Source organism: Zalophus californianus, chromosome 17 (genome assembly GCF_009762305.2).
Source record: "Zalophus californianus isolate mZalCal1 chromosome 17, mZalCal1.pri.v2, whole genome shotgun sequence".
NCBI lineage: Eukaryota > Metazoa > Chordata > Mammalia > Carnivora > Otariidae > Zalophus > Zalophus californianus.
Genome location: NC_045611.1, coordinates 54392734 through 54415031, shown reverse-complemented (window position 1 = coordinate 54415031; position 22298 = coordinate 54392734). Strand labels below are relative to the sequence as shown.

The 22298-nt window shown below is 54.8% G+C and overlaps 4 protein-coding genes across 11 annotated transcripts; all 4 read left to right on the top strand.

Annotated features, from left to right (window-relative positions):
* Positions 1-1604: 1604 nt before the first annotated feature.
* Positions 1605-6146, top strand: C17H19orf84 (chromosome 17 C19orf84 homolog). Its single transcript, XM_027618013.2, has 3 exons — positions 1605-1759; positions 4191-4301; positions 4960-6146. Exons 2-3 carry the CDS (start codon positions 4267-4269, stop codon positions 5480-5482), a joined length of 558 nt encoding a protein of 185 aa, XP_027473814.1. The 5' UTR covers positions 1605-1759; positions 4191-4266; the 3' UTR covers positions 5483-6146.
* A 690-nt stretch (positions 6147-6836) lies between these two features.
* On the top strand, positions 6837-12415 carry LIM2 (lens intrinsic membrane protein 2). Of its 2 annotated transcripts, none has more exons than XM_027618008.1 (4): positions 6837-7011; positions 10522-10671; positions 11720-11854; positions 12065-12415. In XM_027618008.1, exons 1-4 carry the CDS (start codon positions 6837-6839, stop codon positions 12124-12126), a joined length of 522 nt encoding a protein of 173 aa, XP_027473809.1. In that variant the 3' UTR covers positions 12127-12415. The 2 variants fall into 2 exon arrangements, with proteins under 2 accessions (XP_027473809.1, XP_027473808.1); XM_027618007.2 differs by having other exon boundaries at positions 6837-7121; positions 10509-10671.
* A 1875-nt stretch (positions 12416-14290) lies between these two features.
* NKG7 (natural killer cell granule protein 7) lies at positions 14291-18412 on the top strand. Of its 3 annotated transcripts, XM_027618012.2 has the most exons (4): positions 14291-17735; positions 17815-17961; positions 18046-18180; positions 18272-18412. In XM_027618012.2, the coding sequence occupies exons 1-4, from the start codon at positions 17582-17584 to the stop codon at positions 18328-18330; spliced, it is 495 nt and encodes a 164-aa protein (XP_027473813.1). In that variant the 5' UTR covers positions 14291-17581; the 3' UTR covers positions 18331-18412. The 3 variants fall into 3 exon arrangements, with proteins under 3 accessions (XP_027473813.1, XP_027473810.1, XP_027473811.1); XM_027618009.2 differs by having other exon boundaries at positions 17815-18180; XM_027618010.2 differs by having other exon boundaries at positions 18046-18277.
* Positions 18413-19852: 1440 nt separating this feature from the next.
* CLDND2 (claudin domain containing 2) lies at positions 19853-22255 on the top strand. Of its 5 annotated transcripts, none has more exons than XM_027618000.2 (4): positions 19853-19978; positions 20291-20469; positions 20778-20915; positions 21143-22237. In XM_027618000.2, exons 2-4 carry the CDS (start codon positions 20301-20303, stop codon positions 21559-21561), a joined length of 726 nt encoding a protein of 241 aa, XP_027473801.2. In that variant the 5' UTR covers positions 19853-19978; positions 20291-20300; the 3' UTR covers positions 21562-22237. The 5 variants fall into 5 exon arrangements, with proteins under 5 accessions (XP_027473801.2, XP_027473802.1, XP_027473800.2 ...); XM_027617999.2 differs by having other exon boundaries at positions 19949-19978; positions 20288-20469; positions 21143-22238; XM_027618002.2 differs by lacking the exon at positions 19853-19978 and having other exon boundaries at positions 20152-20469; positions 21143-21262; positions 21488-22255.
* Positions 22256-22298: the final 43 nt, after the last annotated feature.

Below are 22298 nucleotides of genomic sequence, written 5' to 3'. Positions count from 1 at the left end.
GGGATGACCCTCTTTACCGTGAAAGATACCCTGGGGCATCCTGGGTGTAAAGGAGATAGCAGTGAGGAGGGAGGTCCTAGGGAGACAGTGGAATGTCTAAGGGAGGGAACCCAGCAGAGATGCTGGCAGAGAAGACCCTCAGGTGGGGGGCGGGATTTGAAAGCGTGAGGGTGTCCTACAGGTGACCACCTGAATTTCAGAAGTGTCAGTAAAACACCTGAAAAGGTGGGGTTGGGGGAGGGGAGAATGGCAGTGAGGGGGGGGCCTTAAGGAATAGGGAAAAAAAGGGGAAGAAATACGGGTCTGAAGGCAGAGATGTCCCTGGAGACCCTCTCCCCCTGAATATGAAGGATGCCTGGGTCTCTTGAAGGAGTGGGAGACTTCAGTATGGCCGTCCCCCTAAAACTTGCAGGGCTGAAAGACTTCGCAAGGGGATGGTGGGCTGGGAAGAAAGGGGAAAGGGGCTAGAAGGAGAGGAGACCGGACTCCTGAGGGTGGGGAGGTCCCATCCCCTTCCTGAAGGGCCTACAAGTTGGGGGAGGAGAAGCATAAGCACCAGGTGTGGGAATCCCGACCTTGTGGGCGGGGAACCACTCCTCAGGCGGCAGGATTCTGTTAGGAAGAAGGTATAACTCTTGGGTCAAAGTCTAAGGCGCTGGGAAGAAAGTAGTGAGGTCAGAGCCCGCAGGAGCGGGGCGATTCTCCAAGGGAGGCAAGGAAGGGAAGTGGGAGCGGGCGACGCAGGGGAGAGGGACGATGTAAGGGTAGGGGCCGCAGTGAGAGGAGCCCCCAAGACCGGGAGGCCCTGCCACCTACCCTGCACTTGGGAGGGCCCCCAAGTTGGAGGGGTTGAAAGAGTGGGTAAGGCTCAGGGGAGAGCAGGGCCCCCAAAGGCATCCCAGGGTCCCCTGGAGGGGGATGGAAGCGGGGACTTAAGGGAATCCGTGAGCCCGGGGCGCTGGAGGCCCTGAAGGTCCAGTCTTGGGACTTTGTCCGAGGCCCGTGGGGGGAACAGTGAAAAGAAGGGGGATCCTAAGGTGGGGATGAGGCAGTGGGGCCCCCTGGTGGGCGAAGGAGACCCCTGCGCGGGATTCCCCCCTCCAAGTTTCGCTCGGCATCCCCAGGCCTGCGAAGGGTCTCCCCGGATGCGGCAGTTGCCACACAACCTAACAACGGCATCCGAGCAGGTTAGGCGCAGTAGCAAGAAAGTCCGGAGACCGTCCGGAGAGACGACAACCAATCAGAGAGCGAGAGCGAATGCGCGCTCAGAAATGTAGCCAATCAAAGAGCGAGGGTGCTTGTTCGCGGATCGGTCGGCGGGAGGGGACTCGAAAGCAACGCGAACTCACTCGCCAATCAGAGCCAAGGATGACTGTCCCTCGCTGCTTACGTAATACGGGGTGGGCGGAGCTCACACGCACGGCCGCCAGAGTTCCCCAGCGAATCGGAAGTTTCGCTGCCCCCGACTCAGGGGTTGATTGGTCACATTCAGAACTTGCCTGTCCATTTTGGAAGAGGGATAAAGGACATTCCCTTAGAGACCCAAGAGCCCGCCTGCGCTCTCTAGTGTGGGAGGAGGGCCTTAAAGAGCCAGGTCCTTCGTCAGTTGACGTCGGACCTTGATCACAGAAACAGGAGAAAACAGTGACAGAACAAAACGGGAAGCAATTCCGTTATGCCGGAATGGAGCAGGAAGCGCCAAATCGCGAAGAAGCGGGAATTCGAAAAGCTTAAGCGGCTTGCTTTAGGTCACTCGCTTGTAAGTAGCGGAGCTAGGATTCGAACCCTCATTTCCGACAAAATAGTCCTGCCTTAAAAAAAAAAAAATTGTCCTGCCTCTTTGGGATACGGCGTAACGGATGGATGAGACCCGAATCTTAATCACACTCGCCAGGAAAGGAAGTCCTGCGCTCTGTGATAAAAATCTTTCGATTCCAGGGATGCCTGGGTGGCTCGTTGGTTAAGCATCTGCCTTCAGCTCAGATCATGATCCTGGGGTCCTGGGACTGAGTCCTTCATCGGGCTCTCTGCTCAGCGGCTCTCTGCTCAGAGTCTGTTTCTCTCTCTCCTTCTGCCTGCCTTTCTGCCTGCTTGTGCTCTCTCTCTGTGTGTCTGACAAATAAATAAAATCTTAAAAAAAAAAAAAAAAGTCTTTCGATTCCAGCCACCTGGCCTTTGCTCACACTATTTCTTCTACATCAAATACCCACTCATTCTAGACCTAGCCCAAAGGCTACCTCTCCTAAAAACAACAACAACAACAACAAAAAACCCCAAAGAACCGCCCCGCCTCCAGGCAACAATGTTCTCCTGGCTCCCAAACTCACCCCTTTGCCCTCGGCAGCATTTTCCCCGCTTGGAGCTCTTGTCCTGTTCCTGTTCGCAAGCTCTGATCACCCTGGAATGTTACCGCTCATCTCTGTGTCTGGCCCCCACCCCTCAAGACAGACTCCTTCGAGGGCAGGTGACAGGTCTGAATCACCAGCAACATCCAGCACAGGGCCTAGATTCCAGAGAACTCAAAAGGTAAAAGGCCCTATCTGGGCTTTTCCATCCTTAAAGTGGGATGTTGTGAACTTATGTTAAAAAAAAAATTCATATTAAAAAACACTGCTCTGGCCGAAAACTTTGCGTTATCTTTTTTTTTTTTTAAGATTTTATTGATTTATTTGTCAGAGAGAGAGCACGAGCAGGGGGAGCTGCAGGCAGAGGAGAAGCAGGCTCCCCGCTGAACAAGGAGCCCCACATGGGACTCGGTCCCAGGACTCTGGGATCATGACCTGAGCCAAAGGCAGATTCTTAACCAACTGAGCCACCCAGGAATCCCAGACTCTGCATTATCCTTGATTCCTCATGAATCACCCCCAGAAGCCCTACAGCAAATTCTGTTGGTTCTTCCAAAATACATCCTAAACCCTTTCACATCTTCCCATCCCCACTACCCCCACCCACCTTGGGAGTCACCACCACCCCTGGCCTGGAGTGACAGCAGCATCCTCCCTGGACTTGCTGTGACCACTCTTGCTTTCCACCAGAGCCTGTTCTCCAAACCGCTGACACAGTGCTTTTCTTAAAACATAAATCAAATTATGTCACACCTCAGTTTACAAATGCTCCAAGTCATCTCAATGTTCAAAAGTTAAAACAAAACAAAACAACCACAAAAAAAAACAACAACCCAAAAAACAAAAAAACCCCAAAGTCTTCAGTGCAGCCTACCAGGTCCTACATAATCTGGCTCCTACTTGTGTCTCCATAAAGAGCACAGATTTGAGGTTCAAATTTCACTTGTGCCACTTCCTAGCTCTGTGACCTTGAGCTACTTACTTAGAGTCTGAGGCACAGTTTGATAATATGTGAAGTGAGGATTAAGTACATTAGAATTCTCAAAAAAATAAATTAGAATTATTAATTAAAATGGGCCTCTATTTTATAAAATAACTGGGTAGTATTCCTCAAAATTGTTAAGGTTGGGAAAAGCCAGGAAAGACTGAGAAGCTGCTGCCGAACAGAGGAGACAAAGGAGATGTGGTGATAAATGGCATCCTGCATCAGATTCTGGAACAGAAAATGAAGGACTTTAGTGTGAAAACTGGGAAATTCCAAATAAAGTCTGGAGTCTGGCCAATAGTCATGTTAGTTTCTTAGTTGCAACAAAGGTTCCACAACAATGTAAGAAGATAACATTAGGGGAAGCTGGGTGAGGTCTGTAGGAGAACTCTGTAGTATCTTTGTAACTTTTCCGCAAATACAAAGGTATTCCAACAGAGGGGTGCCTGGGTGGCTCCGTGGGTTAAGCATCTGCCTCGACTCCAGCCCACCTACTTTCCCCTCTGCCCTGAGGAGCATCCAGATGCCCTGATTGCCATATCTAAATATCCCTTTGGTCCTAAAGAACATCATCAGACCCACTGAGGAAATGGCCAGAAATACAGCTGGAGATAGAGCAGGGGGCTGAGGTCCTGACTCCTGGGTCCAAGGGAGGAGGGGGCCTGGGGTCTGGATTGCTGAGTCTGAGCATGGAAGAAGCTCTGGGACCAGACTCTGGGTCTCGGGGAGATGGGCGCTGCAGCCTGAGATACGTGGGGTCGAGGAATTAGATCCCACGGCCCCAGCGTACTTTGCCGCGGCGCCGCACACCTCAAGAGCCACGCCCCACTCTGGACAAAGTCCCGTCTACTTTCTTTCAGACCCCTCCGCGCCGCCCTGGGCCCTGGAGAAACCGAGTCGAAGGTACCAGAAGCGACTTGAGACGCCCCTGTAAAGATGGAACAGCAAGAGGAAGGGACTGGGCCCGAGGGGTAAGAGACGCAAGACCCTCCCCATGGGGAGGACAGAGACCAGAGAGGGAAGGGGACAGAGAAAAACAGAGACAGAGTGGACCGACTCAAAGAGAGTATCAGAAAAAAGAAAAAAAAAAGTCTCAAGTATCATCAGTTAGAAACAGAATCTCAGCGACCTTATTGACAGAGCTGAGCGAGATACTTAGGAACAGGGACACAGCTAGAAACAGATATTCCTGGAACAGGGAGAAATTTCAAGAAGGAGCCAGGAGAATCAAAGATACCAAGAACAGCCATAGAGCTGGAGAAATAATAATACTAATTGTCAAACCCAGGCCTTTCCTATGCACCTTTGGTACCACCAAGAGCCATCTTTTGGTTTGAAAAATTAAGGTTCAGCACAGGGAAGTGATTGGCCCGGAAACACACCTTGAGCGAGGCAGCCTGGAGCTGGAATTTCGTTCCGGCTGATGCTGAAGTTCTGGCTGAGAGATGGGAAGAATAAATGAGAGAAAGATTAAGAGACTGAGAGAGAGAGAGAGAGATTGAGAGAAGTGGGTAAGGAAGTCAGAGGTGGATGCAGAGCTGAATGGACTCCCAGGAAAAGGGCTGGACCGCAGTAGGGAGGACAGAGAGAGATGGTGAGACCCGCTGACCTGTCCTCTTGTCATTCCAGGAACAACCTGTCCCTGCCATCACCAGGGACCAAGCCGTGGACCCCTGCACCTTTCCCAGCCTTGCCACCTTTCCCCCTGGGCACCCCAGACCCAGCCCCCCACCTGGGGCTCCCTGAGAGCTTGGCCTCTGTCACCGTCCCCATCCGTCTGGATGCCCTCTCCTACCTCCTGCACAGTGCCCTGATGGGGGCCTACACCCTTCAACAGTCCTTGCCCTCCTGCCCCTGCACCCCCCAGGCATGCTGCACCCAGCCAGGCATGGCCACAAGGCCATCCAGGGGACGCGGGGGCTGGGGCGTCCAGCGCAGGCCAGGCAGGGGCCAGGGCCAGCAGCAGTGGAGACCTGGAAGGGCCAAGAGGGGCTGTCTGGGGGGGTCTGGGGCTGGCCCCAAGACTCCGCCGGTGATGCCAGCATCACCACCAACGCTGCCTGACCAGGATGGGAGGAAGGAAGCCCGAGGTCAGGAGGCGCCCCAGGACGTGCCGCCTGCTGCAGCAGAAGACTGGGAGACAGAGTACTAGGAGGCCCAGCTCCCCAGACCCCCGAGAGGGACCCCCAGGGTCGCCAGGAGGGTTTTCCTGGAGCCCAGGGTGACCTCAGCTATGGCAGAGATACCCCAAGAAACATCTTGCTCCCACGTTTCTTCTCCCAAAACCACAGCCTCCGGAGTGGGTCCTGCGAGTCACCCCATGAAAACTGGAGCTGATTTAGGATCCCACGCCAGCAAAAGCCCCGAGCCTCATATCTGTGCCCAAAGCCATGCGTCTCCCCGTTCCCAACACCACCCCCAACTACAGTGACAGCCCCAACCCCGTCCCCCCCTGCCTCTGGAGCCCCAGTGTTGTCCCCACTCTCGATATCACATCCCCAACCCCACTCATTCCCATTTCCTTCCCCATCTCCACCCTCAGTCGCAGCTCTGCATCCTGCTTCTCTGCCTACCTCGGGCCAAGCCAGTGCTCATCCTTAAACTACCTCCTAAACTTGACCCCAAACCCAGCCCATCTTCGACCCCAGCCAACCCCATCCCATCCTCCTTCTGGTCCCCCAGTCCCAACCATGACATGCCCCGTGGCCCATCTGCAAAGAACCCCATTGGCCCAACATACCCAGACACCTGCCACCCCCTCGACCCCATTTCCTGCCCTTGGGTGTGGGGAGCCCTGGTTGAACAATAAATGGACGACTGCCCCCATGTCTTGTGTCTCTGTGTGTGTGTGCTTACGCAGCTCAGGCTAACCCAGCGGGTGCTGTGAGCAAGGCCTGTGAAAGGGTGGTAGGGTCGTTGGGAGGGTCACAGAGAGAGGCCAGTGGGGCCAGGGGCTGCGGGGAGGGAGCACTTGGATCCCTGTTTCAGCGAATTCCATCTGGGGCCTCTGCCACCATTGCACTTTTGCCTGCTGGAAGCTGCTGGGCCACGGGCCATTGTGTGGGGAGGCTTAAGGGATTTGGGGGACCCAGGGAGCAGAGAGGCCAGCGACCTGGCTCAGCTCAGTCCGCACAGAAGGGCCGAGGCAGACAGAGGGCTTGTGACGGGCTCTGCCACTCAGGTAGGGACCAGGCATTGGACCTATAGGCCCCCTCCTCCCCCAAGACCTAAGGGTCTGTCCTTCAGCTCCTTCCTCTCCTGGGGGCCTGGTGGGGTCCCAGCCCCTAGCCGCCTCCTCACTTAGGACCCGGAGTCCAGGCCTCCAACTCCCCCCACCCCAGGACCCAGGGGCCCAGGCGCCCAGCTCTTTCCTCTTCCAGGGACCCGGTGTCCCAGCCCCTAGCCCCCTCCTCACCTGGGATCTGGAAGTCTAGGTCCCCGGCTCCTCCTTCCTCAACTGGGAGTCCAGCTCCTGACCCCATCTCTCCCCGTCTCCACAGATCACCATGTACAGCTTCATGGGTGGCGGCCTCTTCTGTGCCTGGGTGGGGACCATCCTTCTGGTGGTGGCCACGGCGACAGACCACTGGATGCAGTACCGGCTGTCGGGGTCCTTCGCCCACCAGGGCCTGTGGCGATACTGCCTGGGCAACAAGTGCTACCTGCAGACAGAGAGCATCGGTAAGGCTCCGGGGCGGGGTCTGCGCCGGGCCTGGGGTGAGAGCCCCCCACGGGGCACAGCCTCGCCACCTTTCGGCTTGTGGAGAACTCTGTGGCCCAGAGAGGGAAAGGGGCCAGCCAAAGATCGCTCAGCACAGAAGGGGCAGAACTGGGACGTCAGGATTTTTTTTTCCTAGTACAATTACTCCTGGCACGGAGTCAGGTAGAGCAGTTGCGGGGGGGCTGGCGTTGTCAGAATAGCATTTCCTCAGTATCGACGACGTATCAAGGGCTAGGCTGGGTACCGTGGGCTACAGAAGCAATGCGGACCCTAAATTTGCTAAATACTGGATGGTAGTTTTTAATACCTACTGTGCGCCAGCCTTTGTAATATATCTGTCTATATGTACATGTCTATATAGGTATATGTATATATGTGCATATTATAACATATGTTGTAAAAATGGAGAAAAATAGCTCTTCCGGCATAAGGTTCTTGCAAGCTACATTATGATAACATATATTATATATAAGATGATATATATCTCTATGTATCTCTCTCCATATGTGTATACATGTACATACGTACCTACATGTATATGTATATATGGAGAGATACATATATTGTATATTATATCACATAATATATTATATAATGTGCACTATATATTAATAAATCAATAATATGCAATATGCGTTATACAGTAATACATTAATAATATATAATGTGTATTATATATTCATAAATTAATAATATATAACATTACCAATTTTCTATGTACTAAATAGTGTAGTGGTAGTGGTAGTAGTAATAATAATGACTGGCATTTATTGAACGTTATTGAGTCCTACATGCTATTCTAAGTGCTTGACATGGATTAATGCCCTTTGGTCTCCCAGCAACACTGAGGGTGGTACCACTGTGTCTAGGAATAAAACATGAGACTTGCCCTCAAAAATCCAAACATTCTCTCCAGGGGGTTTTGGGAGGAGGAGCCAACCCTCCTGAGCCCTGTATTGGGCCAGATTTCAGCCACCCCATCTCACTGAACCTGCCTGGGGAGAGGCAACAGAATGCCCCGGTGCAGGAGGGATAAACCGAGGCAGGAAGCAGTGGAAAGACTTGCCCCAGCCGCCAGCTCCCGAGCTCAGTCAGCCTCCTGACTTCATGCATGCCTTTCATTCCCGGAGGTCTCATTCGTCATGCTTCTACCATTTCTCCCGCTTCAGCCTGGGAACGCCCCAAGGACATCCCCTCTGTCTTCTCTCTGTTGGGGATGGGGGGAGAGGGAGGCATGATGGAGGTCTGCAAGTTCATTTGACCTCAAAACCGAAATCCTCAGGGACGTACCTCACCCTGATTGATTGCTGGGTATCTGTTCAAGCAGCTGGCTCACCAGCCTCCAAGCAGGGGACGTGAACTTGCAGGGGCCAAACACAGCCGCAGACGTGTGTGTATAGTGTTTTTAAAGTTTCTTACGTCTCTGCCAGAATTTAAAAATTTGGAGATTTTATGTATAAAAATCGGGACTTGTAGCTGTCTTTGAAAAATCCAGTTTTGCATCCTTCAAAGGTGGCCTCCCAGTCAGGGTCCCTCAGGAGACAGGTAGCACACCGTGATTTGAACAGAGAGCGTTTTCTCTGAAGACGGAGCTGAGAAGCAGTAATGGGTAACCGGGGATGGGACACCGCAGCCCCCACCCCAGCCTGCTGGGGGACAGATATGCTGCTCTTTTTTGCAGCTACAGGCAAGCCTCAGAGGCCTTTGCATTTTCCACTCCCACCTCAGCACGACCATGGGAAGGACATAGGCGATAACATGCCCCATAAGCCCTGCAGACTTTTATTTTTATTTTTATTTTTTAAGATTTTATTTGACAGAGAGAGACACAGCAAGAGAGGGAACACAAGCAGGGGGAGTGGGAGAGAGAGGGAGGAGCAGGCTTCCCGCTGAGCAGGGAGCCCGATGCGGGGCTCGATCCCAGGACCCTGGGATCAGGACCTGAGCCAAAGGCAGACGCCTAACGACTGAGCCACCCAGGCGCCACCCTGCAGACTTTTAAATACCCAGAGGCATCCATAGTTTCCTGGGGCTGCCATGACAAAGGACCACAGACTGAGTGACTCAAACAACAGAAATGTACCGTCTCACAGCTCTGGAGGCTGGAAGTCTAATAACCAAGGTGTCCGCAGAGTTGGTTCCTTCTGAGGCTATGAGGAATAATCTGTTGCCTGCATCTCTCCCAGCTTCTGGTGGTGGTTGTCTGGCAATCTTTGGCACTCCATGGCATGTGGATGTATCATCCTGATCTGTCTCCATCTTTACATGGTACCCCCCACCCTCCTAAATGTCTGTCTTTCTCCAAATTTCCCCATTTTGTGAGGATACTAAGTCGTTTTGGATTAGGAATCCGCTCTGCTCCAAGTAGGACTTCATCTTAACTTCCACATGTGAATTTGGGGGTTGGGGGAGAGACACCGTTCAACCCATAACAACATCCATGGAGAAACAGCCAGCAATTTTTCTTACCGAGGTTCACACAAGACAAAAGAGTACATTTTGCAAAGATCCAGACTTTTTATTTTTCAGTGGCGGGATCCAGGCTCTGTCCCAGGTACACAGGTGTCATGGGTCCTCTGAGAGACAGAATAGCCAAGCAGTTAAGGACAAGGGCTTTGGTGCTTGGTTGTCAACGCCAGTCTTAGTGCCAATTATGGGGCACTGGATAAATCGCTGTACCTCTCTGAGCCTTAGTTTCTTCACACCTGAAAAATGGGGATTAAAAATAGTACATCCAGCAAGATGAGGGGATCATAACTGTTATTCCCAGGGCATGTCCTAAAGGGGCAGCCCAGCGCCAAGCACAAGAGATGAATGATTCTCAGTGCTCCACGTTCATTCACTCAGCATGTGCCCTGAGCACCCGCTATGCGCCAGGCGCCTGGTGCTGGAGATGGAGCAGTGAATGAGAAAGCAAGACCTTTGTCCTCACATAACTGAGCAACCAGCGGGGAAAGACAGACATAAATAAGTTAAAAATAAATAAATAGGTCATTTTCAGGTATGGGCAAGTGGTTATCAAGGAAGTGGGAGAGAGGGTAGGAAGTGATTAGCAGGAGGATAGCGGGGAATCGACACTCAATCATCATTCATTCATTCATCCATCCACGAAACATTTCTCCAGGCCAGTTGCAAACCAAACTTGTGCTGGGGGTGTTCTCCAGGTAGAATCCTGGCCTCAGGGAGCGATCAGGCTGGAAGGGGAAACAATCCAAAGAGCCACAGCCCAGAGCAGGGGATGAGGATGATACCCGAGGGGTGAAAAGGTACTTCCCAGAGGGGATTTGGGAGCTGGGCTGTGGAGGATGAATAGGAGCTTGCTAGAAGAAGAGAGCATTTGTTTGCAGAGATGAAGGAGGAGGTGGGTCAGGCACGTGGAGAGAGGCAAGGCATCCCGGCCCTCAGGGATAGCAGCGTTCGCCACTGAGGGCCGGGGTTGGCATGGGAGTGACCGTTCGGTGCTACCACAGCTTATTGGAATGCCACCCGGGCCTTCATGATCCTGTCTTCCCTGTGCGCGACATCGGGCATCATCATGGGCATCCTGGCCTTCGCTCAGCAGCCCACCTTCACCCGCCTCTCCCGGCCCTTCTCCGCGGGCATCATGTTTTTCGCCTCCAGTGAGTGGACCCACCTTCCCCGTCTCCCCACCCCCACCCCCAGCGTCCCTACCCATTTCCATCCCCAGCACCACTGTCATGGCGGGGAGGGGTTCCTCCTCATTCTCAGCTCCATGGCCATCCTAATCTCACCCCAACCCCAAGCCCAGCTCCAAGACTGGTTCTAATGCCTAACGCCAGCATCTTCTTACATCAGCCGCTGTCCCGCGGTTCGGGGCCGGCACTAACCACCCCCCCAGGTTTAAGGGCGCGATTCCTAACAAGGCTGCCCCATTTCAGTTGCAAGAGGGGTCCCCAGGTCATCTGCCCTTTTGACCCACTGGCTACAGGGGTCCCCAGGACCCAGTCAGTTTCAAAAATTTGCTAGAAGTCACAGAACTCAAGAGAGCACTCCATTTACAATTACAGATTTATGATAAAGGGCACACCTCAGCACCAGCTCTAGCAAGAGATGCACAGGGTGAAGCCAGAGAGGGTCTTGAAGGCAGAGCTTCGGCACCCTCCCCCCAGAGTGTCCCACTGAGCTGTTCACCAGCCAGGAAGCTCGGGCGCACTTCGGCATCTGGAGTTCCTGCTGGAGTTTCCTTGACTGAGTCATTGACCCTGTGACTGAACTTAATCTCTAGCTTCCTTCCCAGAGGGTGGTCTGATACCAAGTGGCTTAAAGCCCCTACTGGCTGTTCTGGGCTGTTCTGGTCCGTGGCTGGTCCTTCTGGTGACCAGGTCCTACCCACTGTCATCTCAGCTCATCAACGTAAATCCAAGAGGCTCAACAATAACAAAGACACTCCTATTACTCAGGAAATTCCAAGGATTTAGCGTCTCCCTCCCAGGACCCAGAGCCCCAAACCAGCCCGTTCAAATTCTTTATTACACAGCACAGCCCCGTCCCATCCCCACCCCAACCCTACTCCTGAGGCATCCCCACCCTTTTCCCTTCCCACTCCTACCCGGCCCTCCGCCTTCCTCAATCTCACTCCCACCCGGGTCTGGAAAACCCCACCCCCACCCCTTTTCCCACCCACCTCCCCCCATCTTCTCTCACCAGCCTTTTTTGTCCTGTTGGCCTTGGCCATTTACACTGGAGTCACCCTCAGCTTCCTCGGTCGCCGCTTTGGGGACTGGCGCTTTTCCTGGTCTTACATCCTGGGCTGGGTGGCCTTGCTCATGACCTTCTTTGCAGGTACGAGGGCTTGGGGGTGGGAAGTTCAGCGTCCGTGGCAGAGTGGGCAGCACTCCAGAGGGCGAGATGATGGGGTATCCCACAGGGTCCCCCCAGCACTGAGCCAGAAGACAGACACCCAGGGAGAGAGGGAGTGCTGTTTTGGGGTCTTGGGTTGGGAGCCCAGGTTAGGAGGACTTGGGGGGCCAAATGGGATCTCTTCTCATGCAGGGATTTTCTACATGTGTGCCTACCGGATGCATGAATGTCGGCGCCCGTCTGCTCCCCGCTGAGCCCAATGTACCCCCAACTTCATCTGGAAGTTAAAATGGGGCCACTGAAAAGGAGGGGGAGGGTCTAGAGGCCTGCAGTCCTGGTTCCTTTGGGCAGCAGGGGGCTCAGTCCTGGACTCTGGGTGGGGGCCTCTGACTCCTGCGTCCCAAGGGGGAAGGAGGGAGAAGGGGGCCTGGTGGGAGGCAGTTGAGATGACCCAAGGCCCAGCCCACGAAGAGGGGGTGTTAGAGAAATGGGATCTCCAGTTAGAGCGACTTTTTGAGAGCCTAATAAAACTGATATGAAACTCCTAAGGTGTGGTCCTTGAGGGTTTGGGGTGATGAGAAACAGGTGTGAGTGGTGGATGGGGTGGGGTGGTTGGATTACTGCAGGCCAACCTGCTCGGTCTCTGTAGGGATGGGGACAGACATGAATCACACAGTCCCCACCCAGGGGTTAACTATGACCTCTAGGAAATAGATGTGTAGGTCCAATTCTGTGTGTGTGTGTGTGTGTGTGTGTGTGTGTGTGTGTGTGTTTCCTAATCACACATCACCAAGCAACTCAGTTCTGACACTATCTATGCAGAGGTAGTGTTAGATCCCACAAGTGGAGGACTCAGTCCTAAAGACTGCCCCCCACCCCCACCTCAGATACCATCACAAGTGCAGCTTCTCACCTGGGCTTCTGGTCAACCAGCAGTAGATTGGAAGTTTCCATGACTCACTCTTTGGGTTTGATTAATTTGCTAGAGCAGCTCACAGAACTCAGAGAAAGATTCTACTTACTAGATCACCAGTTTACTATAAAAGGATATAACTCAGGAATAGCCAGATGGAAGGGATGCACAGGGCAAGGTGTGGGAAGAGGACAAGGGGCTTCTGTGCCCTCTCCAGGGGGCCACTCTCTCCATTATGCACGTGTTCACCAACCTGGAAGCTCTCTGAACCCAGTCTTTGTGGGTTTTCATGGTGGCTTCATTACACACAGGCATCCTTGAGTGCATCATTGGCCACTGGTGATTACTCAGTCTTCAGCCCCTCCCTCCCCAGGTTGGGGGCTGGGACTGAAAATTCCACACGTTGTTGGTTCCCCTGGCAACCTGCCCTTACTCTCAAGAGCTTACCCCGGGCCCCCAGTTGCCTCATTAATGTAGCAAATACAACTTCAAGGCCCTCATCACCTACGAAATTCCAAGGCTTTTAGCAGCTTTGTGCCAGGAACAGCACAAAGACCAAATATATATTTCTTATGAATCATAATATCAGTGGGATAATACGATAAACGAAAAGATCTGTGGAAAAAACCACCTCGCCGTCCACTCACGTCGTCTCCACTCAGCATTCCTAACTGCCCCTCCCCTCCCTGGATGGGCCCCTCCAACTGGAAGCACCAGATCGCTGATCTGCACCCCCTCCTGACTCTTCACACACCGTGTGAAGTCATGACCTTGACCTTCTCATTCACTCATTCATTACTTCATTCAATAAGCTGTGCCCAATTGCCATGAGATTTACTGATATCTATCATAAAATAATAAGACCATTTAGCAAGGCCCATTCTAATAATAAGAATAATAATTACAACCTACGCTAAAACTGTCATATTAATAGAGGCTTACTCCCTAGAAATATTTATTGGGGACTCCACAAATAACAATAGTACCATATTTATAGAGGCTTCCTCTACTAACAATGGCAATTGAGGCCTTCTCTAATCGTAATTTATTGAGGTCTATTTAAGGAGACATATTTACTGAGGCTCCCTCCAGGAATCATATTTATAGGCGTTTATTCTAGCAATAATAATGATGTGGTAACTCCAGACTCATCTCCGATATCCACTTGAAAAGAAGAGGCATCTCAAATCTCCCGTGTCTTAGTCTCTCCCACGTCCCACACCAACTCCTCCCGTATCTCTCCATCTCGCCCCGTTGTCATTCAGCTGCTCCAGCCAAGAGTGGTGGGATCATCCTCAGCTGCTTTGTTGCGTCCCACATCTGATTCATCAGCGAGTGCCGTTGGCTCCCACCTTAAAAAGGTGTCCAGGAAGAATGAAGAGGGGGAAATCGGAGGGGGAGACGCACCATGACAGACTATGGACTGTCAGAAACGAACTGAGGGTTCTAGAGGGGAGCGGGGTGGGGGGATGGGTTAGCCTGGTGATGGGTATTAAAGAGGGCACGTTCTGCATGGAGCACTGGGTGTTATGCACAAACAATGAGTCATGGAACACTACATCAAAAACTGATGATCTGATGTATGGTGATTAACGTAACAATAAAGAAATTTTTAAAAATGTGTCCAGAATTTGATTCCTTGCTCATCCAGTTACCACCCTGATCTTGTTTCACCGGGCTTATGGCCTCAGCCTTCTAACCGGCTCTAGTGCCCCTTCTCTCCTTCTGCTCCCCCGGCAGTCCATTCTCTACACAGAGGGATTTTCGTTAAGGGATGATTCAAATCACGCCACCCCTCAGCTCTAAACCCCCCAGTGGCTCCCAGCTCCAATGAAAAGCTAGTCTATCAAGGTCATACAAGGTGTCCTTTGACTCAATCTTCCCTCCCTCACTGCAGCTCAGGGGCCCCCAAGACCGCCTTCGGTTTCAACGATTCGCTAGAAGGAACCACTGGAAAGCTGTTATGCTCAGGGTTACAGATGATCATAGCCAAAGGATACAGATGAAAATCAGCCAAGGGAAGAGGCTCGTAGGCAGCGTCCAGACCAGGTGCGAGCTTCCAGTTGTCCTCTCCCAGTGGAGTCACACGGACAGCGCTCACCGCGTCCACCAACAATGTGTGACGATATGCACAGAGGACTGCCCGCTGGGGAAGTTCAGTCCAGCCTTGGCGTCCTGGGGTTTCACTGTCCAGGGTCCGAGGCAGTTTTGTAGGCATGGATAAATCACATGGCTGACCTCAGCTACTCAGTCTTTGGCCCCACCAGGGGTCATCCTGACACGGCGTGGCCCAGGGCCCCCGCCATAAACCACACAGACAGGACACACCATCTAGTGTGGCTCAAGGACCCCAGGTGTTCAAAGACACTTATCGGGCAGGACATGCCAAGGATTTAGAAGTTACCTCTGGGGGCGCCTGGGTGGCTCAGTTGGTTAAGCAACTGCCTTCGGCTCAGGTCATGATCCTGGAGTCCCGGGATCGAGTCCTGCATAGGGGTCCCTGCTCGGCGAGGGGCCTGCTTCTCCCTCTAACCCTCCCCGCTCTCATGTACTCTCTCTCTCTCTCTCTCTCTCATTCTCACTCTCTCAAAATAAATAAATAAAATCTTTAAAAAAAAGAAGAAGTTACTTCTCAGGGGACAGGCCACTCTAGTCCTTTGTCAAGGTTAATGCTTGGCTTCTCACTTACCCTGCTCTGAGCCTTGCCGGCCACCATACTGGCACAGGTGTGGGCCCCCTCTCCCCCCGCCCCGCCGGACGGCTACCTTCTAAATGTCTGTCAGGTTTTTGCCCCAAAGTTACCTTTTTCACCGGGATGCCGCTGACTACCTTATCTGAAATCACAACGCACTTTCTCTCCCACTTGTTTGTTTTGCTTTTAAAGATTTTATTTTTAAGTAATCCCTACACCCATCGTGGGGTTCGAACTCACGATCCTGAGATCAAGAGTTGCATACTCCACCGACTGAGCCAGCCAGGCGCCCCTCAGCTCACTATTCTTAGCTGATAGTTTCCACCTAACGTTCTTTATTTTTTTTTACACCAGAGTGGATACATGAAGCTACATTCTACTAGACAACAATTAGACTAAAAGATTTAGTACATTTTTATCATCATGATAGACTGCGTTAAATTTTATTAACAGAGTAGGCCTCAGTAGAATTGAGGGTGCCTTCCATAATAACTGGTTATAAGCAGCATTTGGGTCTTTACTATAGTGTGCATAGTGTAGGTTCGGCGGGGGTGAGGGACTCATGTGCTTTGCACACCAATATTCCCTCAGGGTGTGGCATAGTGCCTGACCTATAAGAAGTGCTGGTGGAATCAAAGATTTCCAGGGGCACCTGGGTGGCTCAGTCGGTTAAGGGTCGGACTCTTGATTTTGGCTCAGGTCATGATCTCAGGGTGGTGGGATGGAGACCTGCATTGGGCTCTGGGCTGAACATGAAGCCTGCTTGGGATTCTCTCTCCCTCTCCTTCCCTGCTCGTGCTCTCTCTGGAGATAAGGATGGGGTAGCGATGGCAGACGGGCTCTGTGCTCTGGCACTCCCTTGACCACACACCCATAGCCCAGATTCCTGAAGCCCGTCTGCTGCTCTTCACTAGACCTACACGCACCACCATTTTTGTGTTGGTGCCCCTGCTGCTTATGGCCTGAATCTGCCCCCGGGAGCCTGTCCTCGTGAGCATGTTCTCAGGAGTGGCCAGTTACCTCGGTGGTGAGGGTCTGGGTGAGAGATGGGGGCCGGCAAACTAAGTCTCCAATAACGGAAGAGGCCCCGGCCTCTTGAGTCACTCTGGGTCTCCCCTTCACCGGCTGTGGTGGGACTGCTGGCTCAGGTCATCTTCGTGACAGAGGCCTTCTTCCAGGCCATTCCCCGATGCACAGAGGTCATGTGTGCCTGTGCCTTCCACCTGGGCTGTGGCACTTTCACACCTTCACCTGACACCTGCTCATCCCGATCCCTGTGTGGGAAGAGGATGGGACGGTCCTGCGGGCTGCCCCTGCCCCTCAGGCACCCTGATCTTGGCAATGAAGCCCAACACACGGGAGGCCCTGCTCAAGGCAGAGTTGTCTGTGAACTTTTATCAGAGGAGGATGTGGACGTGTCTTGCTCTCCACAAACTTCCAGAATTGTGATCCACCGTTTGCTTGCCTTGGGGATAAGCTCCATGCAGGGATCCCGGAGTCTGAGCCCCTGCCTGCCTGCCTCCTCCTCAGGACTCGAGTCCAGGCATCCAGCCCACTTTTCCTTCAGCCGCAAGCATCCTGGCCTCCAGCCTCCTCCTTCCACGGAGACGCTAGAATTGGGGCCTCCCTCTTCCAGAATGGTAGGTTGCGGAACCCAGAGGAAAGCATGACACAATCCCCAACTGTCCCCTTTGGCCACATCCCCCCGTTTAACTCACACCCTGGTCTCATCTGTCACCTCCCACCGTGAGGCCCCCAAGCCTCTCTCACACCTCTTCCAGGAAGTCTCCTCTGATGTTGAGGGTTCCGAGGGTGGGAGGTATAGAACCTAAAACAGAGGCAAGTTCTGAACCACCACCCAAACCACTGATGGTGTGACACCCTCCCCACCACACACTGTGTGGACCTCTCTGGGGGGAGGACGTTGTCGGGGCAACCAGGAAGGGAGGGTGTAGGGCAAGATGCATCTACCCGGAACTGCGTGAAACCAAACCGGCCTGGTTTTAAAGTCTTAAAGGCTTCTCTTTCTTGAGCTCAGAGGACCCAAGAGTCCAGATCACCAGTCTCTTCATCCCCAGGACGCAGACACCCAGTCCTCACCTCCATGGAGCTCTGCCGGTCCTTGGCCCTACTCACTGGCTCCCTGGGCCTGGTGTCCATCCTGATTGCTCTGAGCACGGATTTCTGGTTCGTGGCTGCGGGGCCCAGCTTTTCATTACACTCGGGGCTCTGGCCAAAGTTTGGCACCGAAGTACCAGGTAAGGGATAGTGGTCTCTCTCCTGTTGGGGGCGGTGGGCTGCCGGAGGGGCAGGCACTGAAGTCTTACCTCCGAGCAGGCTACATCCACGTGACGCAGAGCCTCAGCATTCTGGCCACCCTGTGGGGACTGTTGTCGGTGATCTTCCTGATCATGTCCTGCATCCCCTCACTGTCCATTCGAGGCCACCCGTTCCTCGCCTCTTCTATCATGGCTTTCGCTGCAGGTAGACTCTGGGCTGCCCTTGGGCTCTGGGGACCTGTGAGTTCCCTCAGAGGGGCTGAGCCCTCTCTCTTGTCTTCATCCCCAGCCATTTCTGCAGTGGTGGCCATGGTGGTCTACACCAGCGAGCGGTGGAACCAGCCTCAGCACCCCCAGATCCAGACCTTCTTCTCCTGGTCCTTCTACTTGGGCTGGGTTTCAGCTGTTCTCTTGCTCTGTACAGGTTACTGCTTCTCCCGGACCCGGAGAGGGCAGCTGGGGGCTCTGAGACAGCAGGGTGGGGGCTAATGCTAACCTCTTTCTGCCACCCCCAGGTAGCCTGAGTCTGGCTGCTCACTGTGGTCGCCCCCGGCCTGGCTATGACACCTTGTGAGCCGGAGGCGAGACAGGCAGGAGGAAGCACTACCGCGGAAGCTCTCATCAGGAGCCGCAGGCCCCCACGGTCCTCCCTCTAGCCCTTACCCCCAGCCCTCCCGCCACCCCTCCATTTGTTTCTTCATCCGTTCAACAAGAATTTGCTGGGATCTGGTTATTCTGAGATTAATTCAGCCACGACATTAGCTGAGGGCAAGCCAGCTCCCTGGTGGGCGACAGTAAGCGCCTAGAAAGGAGTCAGAGCCCCCACCTGCCATCAGGGGGCTCCTGCGCATGGAGCCGGGGCAGGTGGGGACTCAGGCACGGCCCCACGTTGGCTCCCTCCTCCCGCCCTTGTCTTTCCCTGTGTTTCTACCTTGAAACCCTGTCCTTTCTCTTTTCTCCTTGGTCTTTCCCACTTCAGTGCTCTTTCCTTCTCACGCCCTCCCCGATTTTGTCACCCTTGTCTTCACTCTGGTCCTCCTCGCTCCCTTCATTAATTCATTTGCTCCTTCAGTGGGCTTTTCCTGAGCTCATCCTTTCTGCTTGGTCTCCCTGGGGATGCTGATGGGAGTCTGACCCGGGCCCTGCCCACTGGGGGCTGCAAGTCCAGGCAGAGCCTGGGATGGTGGGGACAAAGACTGACTGTGTCGGGGGTGGGGGGAGGAGGGTGCTTAGGGGCTTCTCGAAGGCCAAGGAAAGGCCATCCAGGCAGAGGGACCCAAAGGTGGAGGTGTGGAAAGCCTGGAAGTTTTCAGGGGATGGAGAACAGTGCTTTGTGGTGGAATGCAGAATGCAGGGGTGGTGGGGCATGAGGCTGGAGAAGCAGGTGGGAGCAACGGCCCAACGGTCACAGTGACTCTCTCCTGAGGGCAATGGGGAGCTAGGAGGAGGTTGGGAGCTGGGGAGGGACAACGCCAGTTCCAGGTGCCAGAAAGACCCCTCTGGGGCACGCAGGGAGGCCCAAAGGGAGAGAAGAGCTTGGCAACGCAAGGGGTGCAACTGGGACCAGGGCGTGAGGTGGGAAAGAGGGAAGGAGCCAGAAAGATTTGGGGGGAGAGGGCAGAAGGAACCAGACTCAGGGATTCAAGGGCTTTGTGGCGTGATGGGCAAGAGGGAGCAAGGATAGTGCCCAGGGGAGCGGCACAACCAACCAGGTGGGATGGTGGAGTCATCCCTGGTTTGGTGGAAGAGGCTGAGCTCGGCCAGGATATGGCTGTCGGGGGTCTGGGAGAGGGACCCAGTGAGGAAGCTCCTCTGGTGAGAAGGGGCAGGATGGAGGTTCCAGGGAAACGGGCACAAAGTGGAGGGAGGAGGAGGAGCAGGGGCTTGTGTGGGGACCTAAGGGGGCACAGTCGGAGAGCTGGGGACCTGCAGAGCTTATGAGATCAAGGGAAGCGTTTTCACAAGGTTATGATCCGCTATGTCATGGCCTTTCAGGTCCCCACAGACCTGCCATCTGACTGAGCTGTCTCTGTGTTAGAGGAGTTGCTTAGGTGTGTGCGTATGTGTGTGTATGTGGGTGGGTGGGCGGTTATCTCTTTAAATGGCTGATGGGAGAGGGGATTCTGGAACTCCTCCTGCCTCACAGAGACCCAGTCTCCCTTCCCCCACCCCTCTGGACTCCGTGTCTGAGAAGCCCTGGGAGCTGGGTGTGAGTCACTCAGGTGGGTGTGTGTATGGGGGTGGGGAGGGCACTGGACAGGCTAAAGGGACCTTCCACTGGTGAAACACAGGGTCTCTAAGCAGTGATTCCTTGGGGGTGAGGTCTCAAGGCCCCCGATAGGAGCAGTAGGTGATGAAGGTGTTGGGTTTGGGGAGGGCCTGAAGGAGGGGTCCCCAGACAGCGGTGCTGGGGTGCAGTCAGACATGGAGGGACATGTGGGAGGGGGTCTCAAGGACCAGGAGAGGACCCAGGAGAGGGGTCTGGGGATGGGAGGGGTGTTGGCGAATCTTGAGTGTGTGGCCCTCGGCAGCAGCCTCCCTGGCATGGGGGTGAAGCGGAGCCTTCAGAGCGGGGGCACCTTGCTGGGCTTCTTGGCCCAAATCCTCACGATTCTCTCCACTGCCACCAACTACTGGATCCGCTACCCCGGGGGCCACAGTGGCTTGTGGCAGGAGTGTAACGGCGGCATCTGCTCCAACATCCCCTGCCAGAGTGAGGCCCGGCCCGCCCAGATGTCCCCCACTGGGCAGACAGCCCCCAGCACAGACCACAGCTGGGCACATCCCCCACCCTCGCCCCTTCCACTCCAGTCTCAGGGTCCACCTGCTCCCCCGCGACAGAGACTACCACGAACCCCCACTTCCGGACCTACTTCCCTGTTGCGACATTAACTGCCCCTCATGAAGTAACTTCCAAGTCCCCATCCAAACCTTCAACTCTGCTCCCGGCCCCGTACCGGCGGGTCGGGGTGGTGGCCAGGGGCGGCGCCAGGGCGGGGCTGAGGCGGCCGCTCTCCCCAGCCATGCTGGCGGTGACCGGGGCGTGCATGGTGCTGGCGGCGGGCTCCGGCATCGTGGGTTTGGTGATGGGGCTGCGGATTCTGTGCCACGAGGGCGACTCGCGGGGCCAGACTACGAGCGGCATCTTCTTCCTTTACGGTGAGACGGCAGCGGGCCCTCAGTCACAGGGTGGGCCTGGGGGTTGCAGGGGGCAGGGGCCCAGGGGTCGCGCTTTCAGGCGCGGGGATGGGAGTGGGGAGAGGGGCCGGAGACCCAGGGGAGGGGGTGGGCCTGGGAGAAGGGGGCGTGACCCGGGCGATGGGCGCGGTCTGGGTGGGGCCTGGGTACAGCCTTCCGGTCAAGCTCACTGGGTGCGCGGGGCCCAGGCTTGCTGCTGCTGATCGCCTTGACAGGCTACACCGTGAAGAACGCGTGGAAAAACGACGTCTTCTTCTCGTGGTCCTATTTTTCGGGGTGGCTGGCTTTACCCTTCTCTATTCTCGCGGGTAACCTGGACAGCGGGAAGAGGGTGGAGGAGACTGCCCAGAGGATCCCCTTCCCCGCAGACTCCCAGCCGCCCTCGCAGGGACTCCTCAATACACTCCGCTCCCGACTCCCGCAGACCCGGCAGGGGCGCCCTTGGGGCCCCAAACCCCAGTCCCCGGGGCGCTCCCGGCCATCTGCCCCAGGACCCACCGTCCCCCACCCGCCCTCCGCTCCGCTCCCGCCAGGCTTCTGCTTTCTGCTGGCGGACATGATCATGCAGAGCACCGATGCCATCAGTGGATTCCCCGTGTGCTTGTGACCGCAGCCTGGGGCAGAATAAAGGAACGGCTTTCACCGCCGCGGCTCCGCGTGCCTTTCTGGGGACCGTGAGGACACGCGGGACACGAACGCACGCGGAAACATGGATACGAAGAGGACGGGGGATTGGGACACGGGGGTCCCTGGGGGTTCACGGTGGACATAAGCACGTTAACCTGTAGGGAACGAGGAACATGGGGACACGAACATGGACGGAGTGGACAAGGCGCATGGGCTCGGAGGGGGGACGGGGCACAGGGGTGGTGGGGTCAGGAGAGCACATGGGCTCTTGGAAGGGATGTAGGGACATGGACGCGGGAACACGGATAGAGGGGAACGTAAGAGGCATGATCGTGGGACGAGGAACATGGCGAGAAGAGAATGGGGAGACAGACACAAGAGGACTCAGGGAATGCGGGCATAGCGACTTGCGGAAGCGAGGGAAACGTGGGGAACCGGGGGAGGGGTAAATCCGAGGGCGTTGGGAAAAGTTTAGGAGGCCTGGGGGAAGCTCCCGGCTCCTCCCTATGCGCACGACCTTTCCCCTAGTTCCCGACCACGCCCCCTTCACTAAGTCCTTTTCCCTTCCCCTCAGGTCCCGCCTCTTTCTCCAGAATCCGTTCTCCATTGGTCCGAATCCTCTTGCCACACCTCCCTCCCCTCCGGGCCTCCGATTGGTCCTTTCTTAGGGCGGAGGCGGGCACCGCCGCGGTTGACTGGCTGGCGGCGCGGGGCGCA

What these genes read in the sequence shown, in the direction of transcription:
- LIM2 (XM_027618007.2), top strand. Translation starts at nt 6,837, where the DNA reads ATGTACAGCTTCATGGGTGGCGGCCTCTTCTGTGCCTGGGTGGGGACC. An exon ending in TGTGGCCCAGAGAGGGAAAG is followed by an intron (nt 7,122 to 10,508) that starts GGGCCAGCCAAA and finishes GAGTGACCGTTC; the next exon opens with GGTGCTACCACAGCTTATTG. An exon ending in CATCATGTTTTTCGCCTCCA is followed by an intron (nt 10,672 to 11,719) that starts GTGAGTGGACCC and finishes TTCTCTCACCAG; the next exon opens with CCTTTTTTGTCCTGTTGGCC.
- CLDND2 (XM_027617998.2), top strand. Translation starts at nt 20,181, where the DNA reads ATGGAGGGACATGTGGGAGGGGGTCTCAAGGACCAGGAGAGGACCCAG. An exon ending in CTCCAACATCCCCTGCCAGA is followed by an intron (nt 20,470 to 20,777) that starts GTGAGGCCCGGC and finishes CGCTCTCCCCAG; the next exon opens with CCATGCTGGCGGTGACCGGG. An exon ending in CGGCATCTTCTTCCTTTACG is followed by an intron (nt 20,916 to 21,142) that starts GTGAGACGGCAG and finishes CGCGGGGCCCAG; the next exon opens with GCTTGCTGCTGCTGATCGCC.
- NKG7 (XM_027618009.2), top strand. Translation starts at nt 17,582, where the DNA reads ATGGAGCTCTGCCGGTCCTTGGCCCTACTCACTGGCTCCCTGGGCCTG. An exon ending in GTTTGGCACCGAAGTACCAG is followed by an intron (nt 17,736 to 17,814) that starts GTAAGGGATAGT and finishes ACCTCCGAGCAG; the next exon opens with GCTACATCCACGTGACGCAG. An exon ending in TGTTCTCTTGCTCTGTACAG is followed by an intron (nt 18,181 to 18,271) that starts GTTACTGCTTCT and finishes TGCCACCCCCAG; the next exon opens with GTAGCCTGAGTCTGGCTGCT.
- C17H19orf84 (XM_027618013.2), top strand. Translation starts at nt 4,267, where the DNA reads ATGGAACAGCAAGAGGAAGGGACTGGGCCCGAGGG. An exon ending in GAAGGGACTGGGCCCGAGGG is followed by an intron (nt 4,302 to 4,959) that starts GTAAGAGACGCA and finishes TTGTCATTCCAG; the next exon opens with GAACAACCTGTCCCTGCCAT.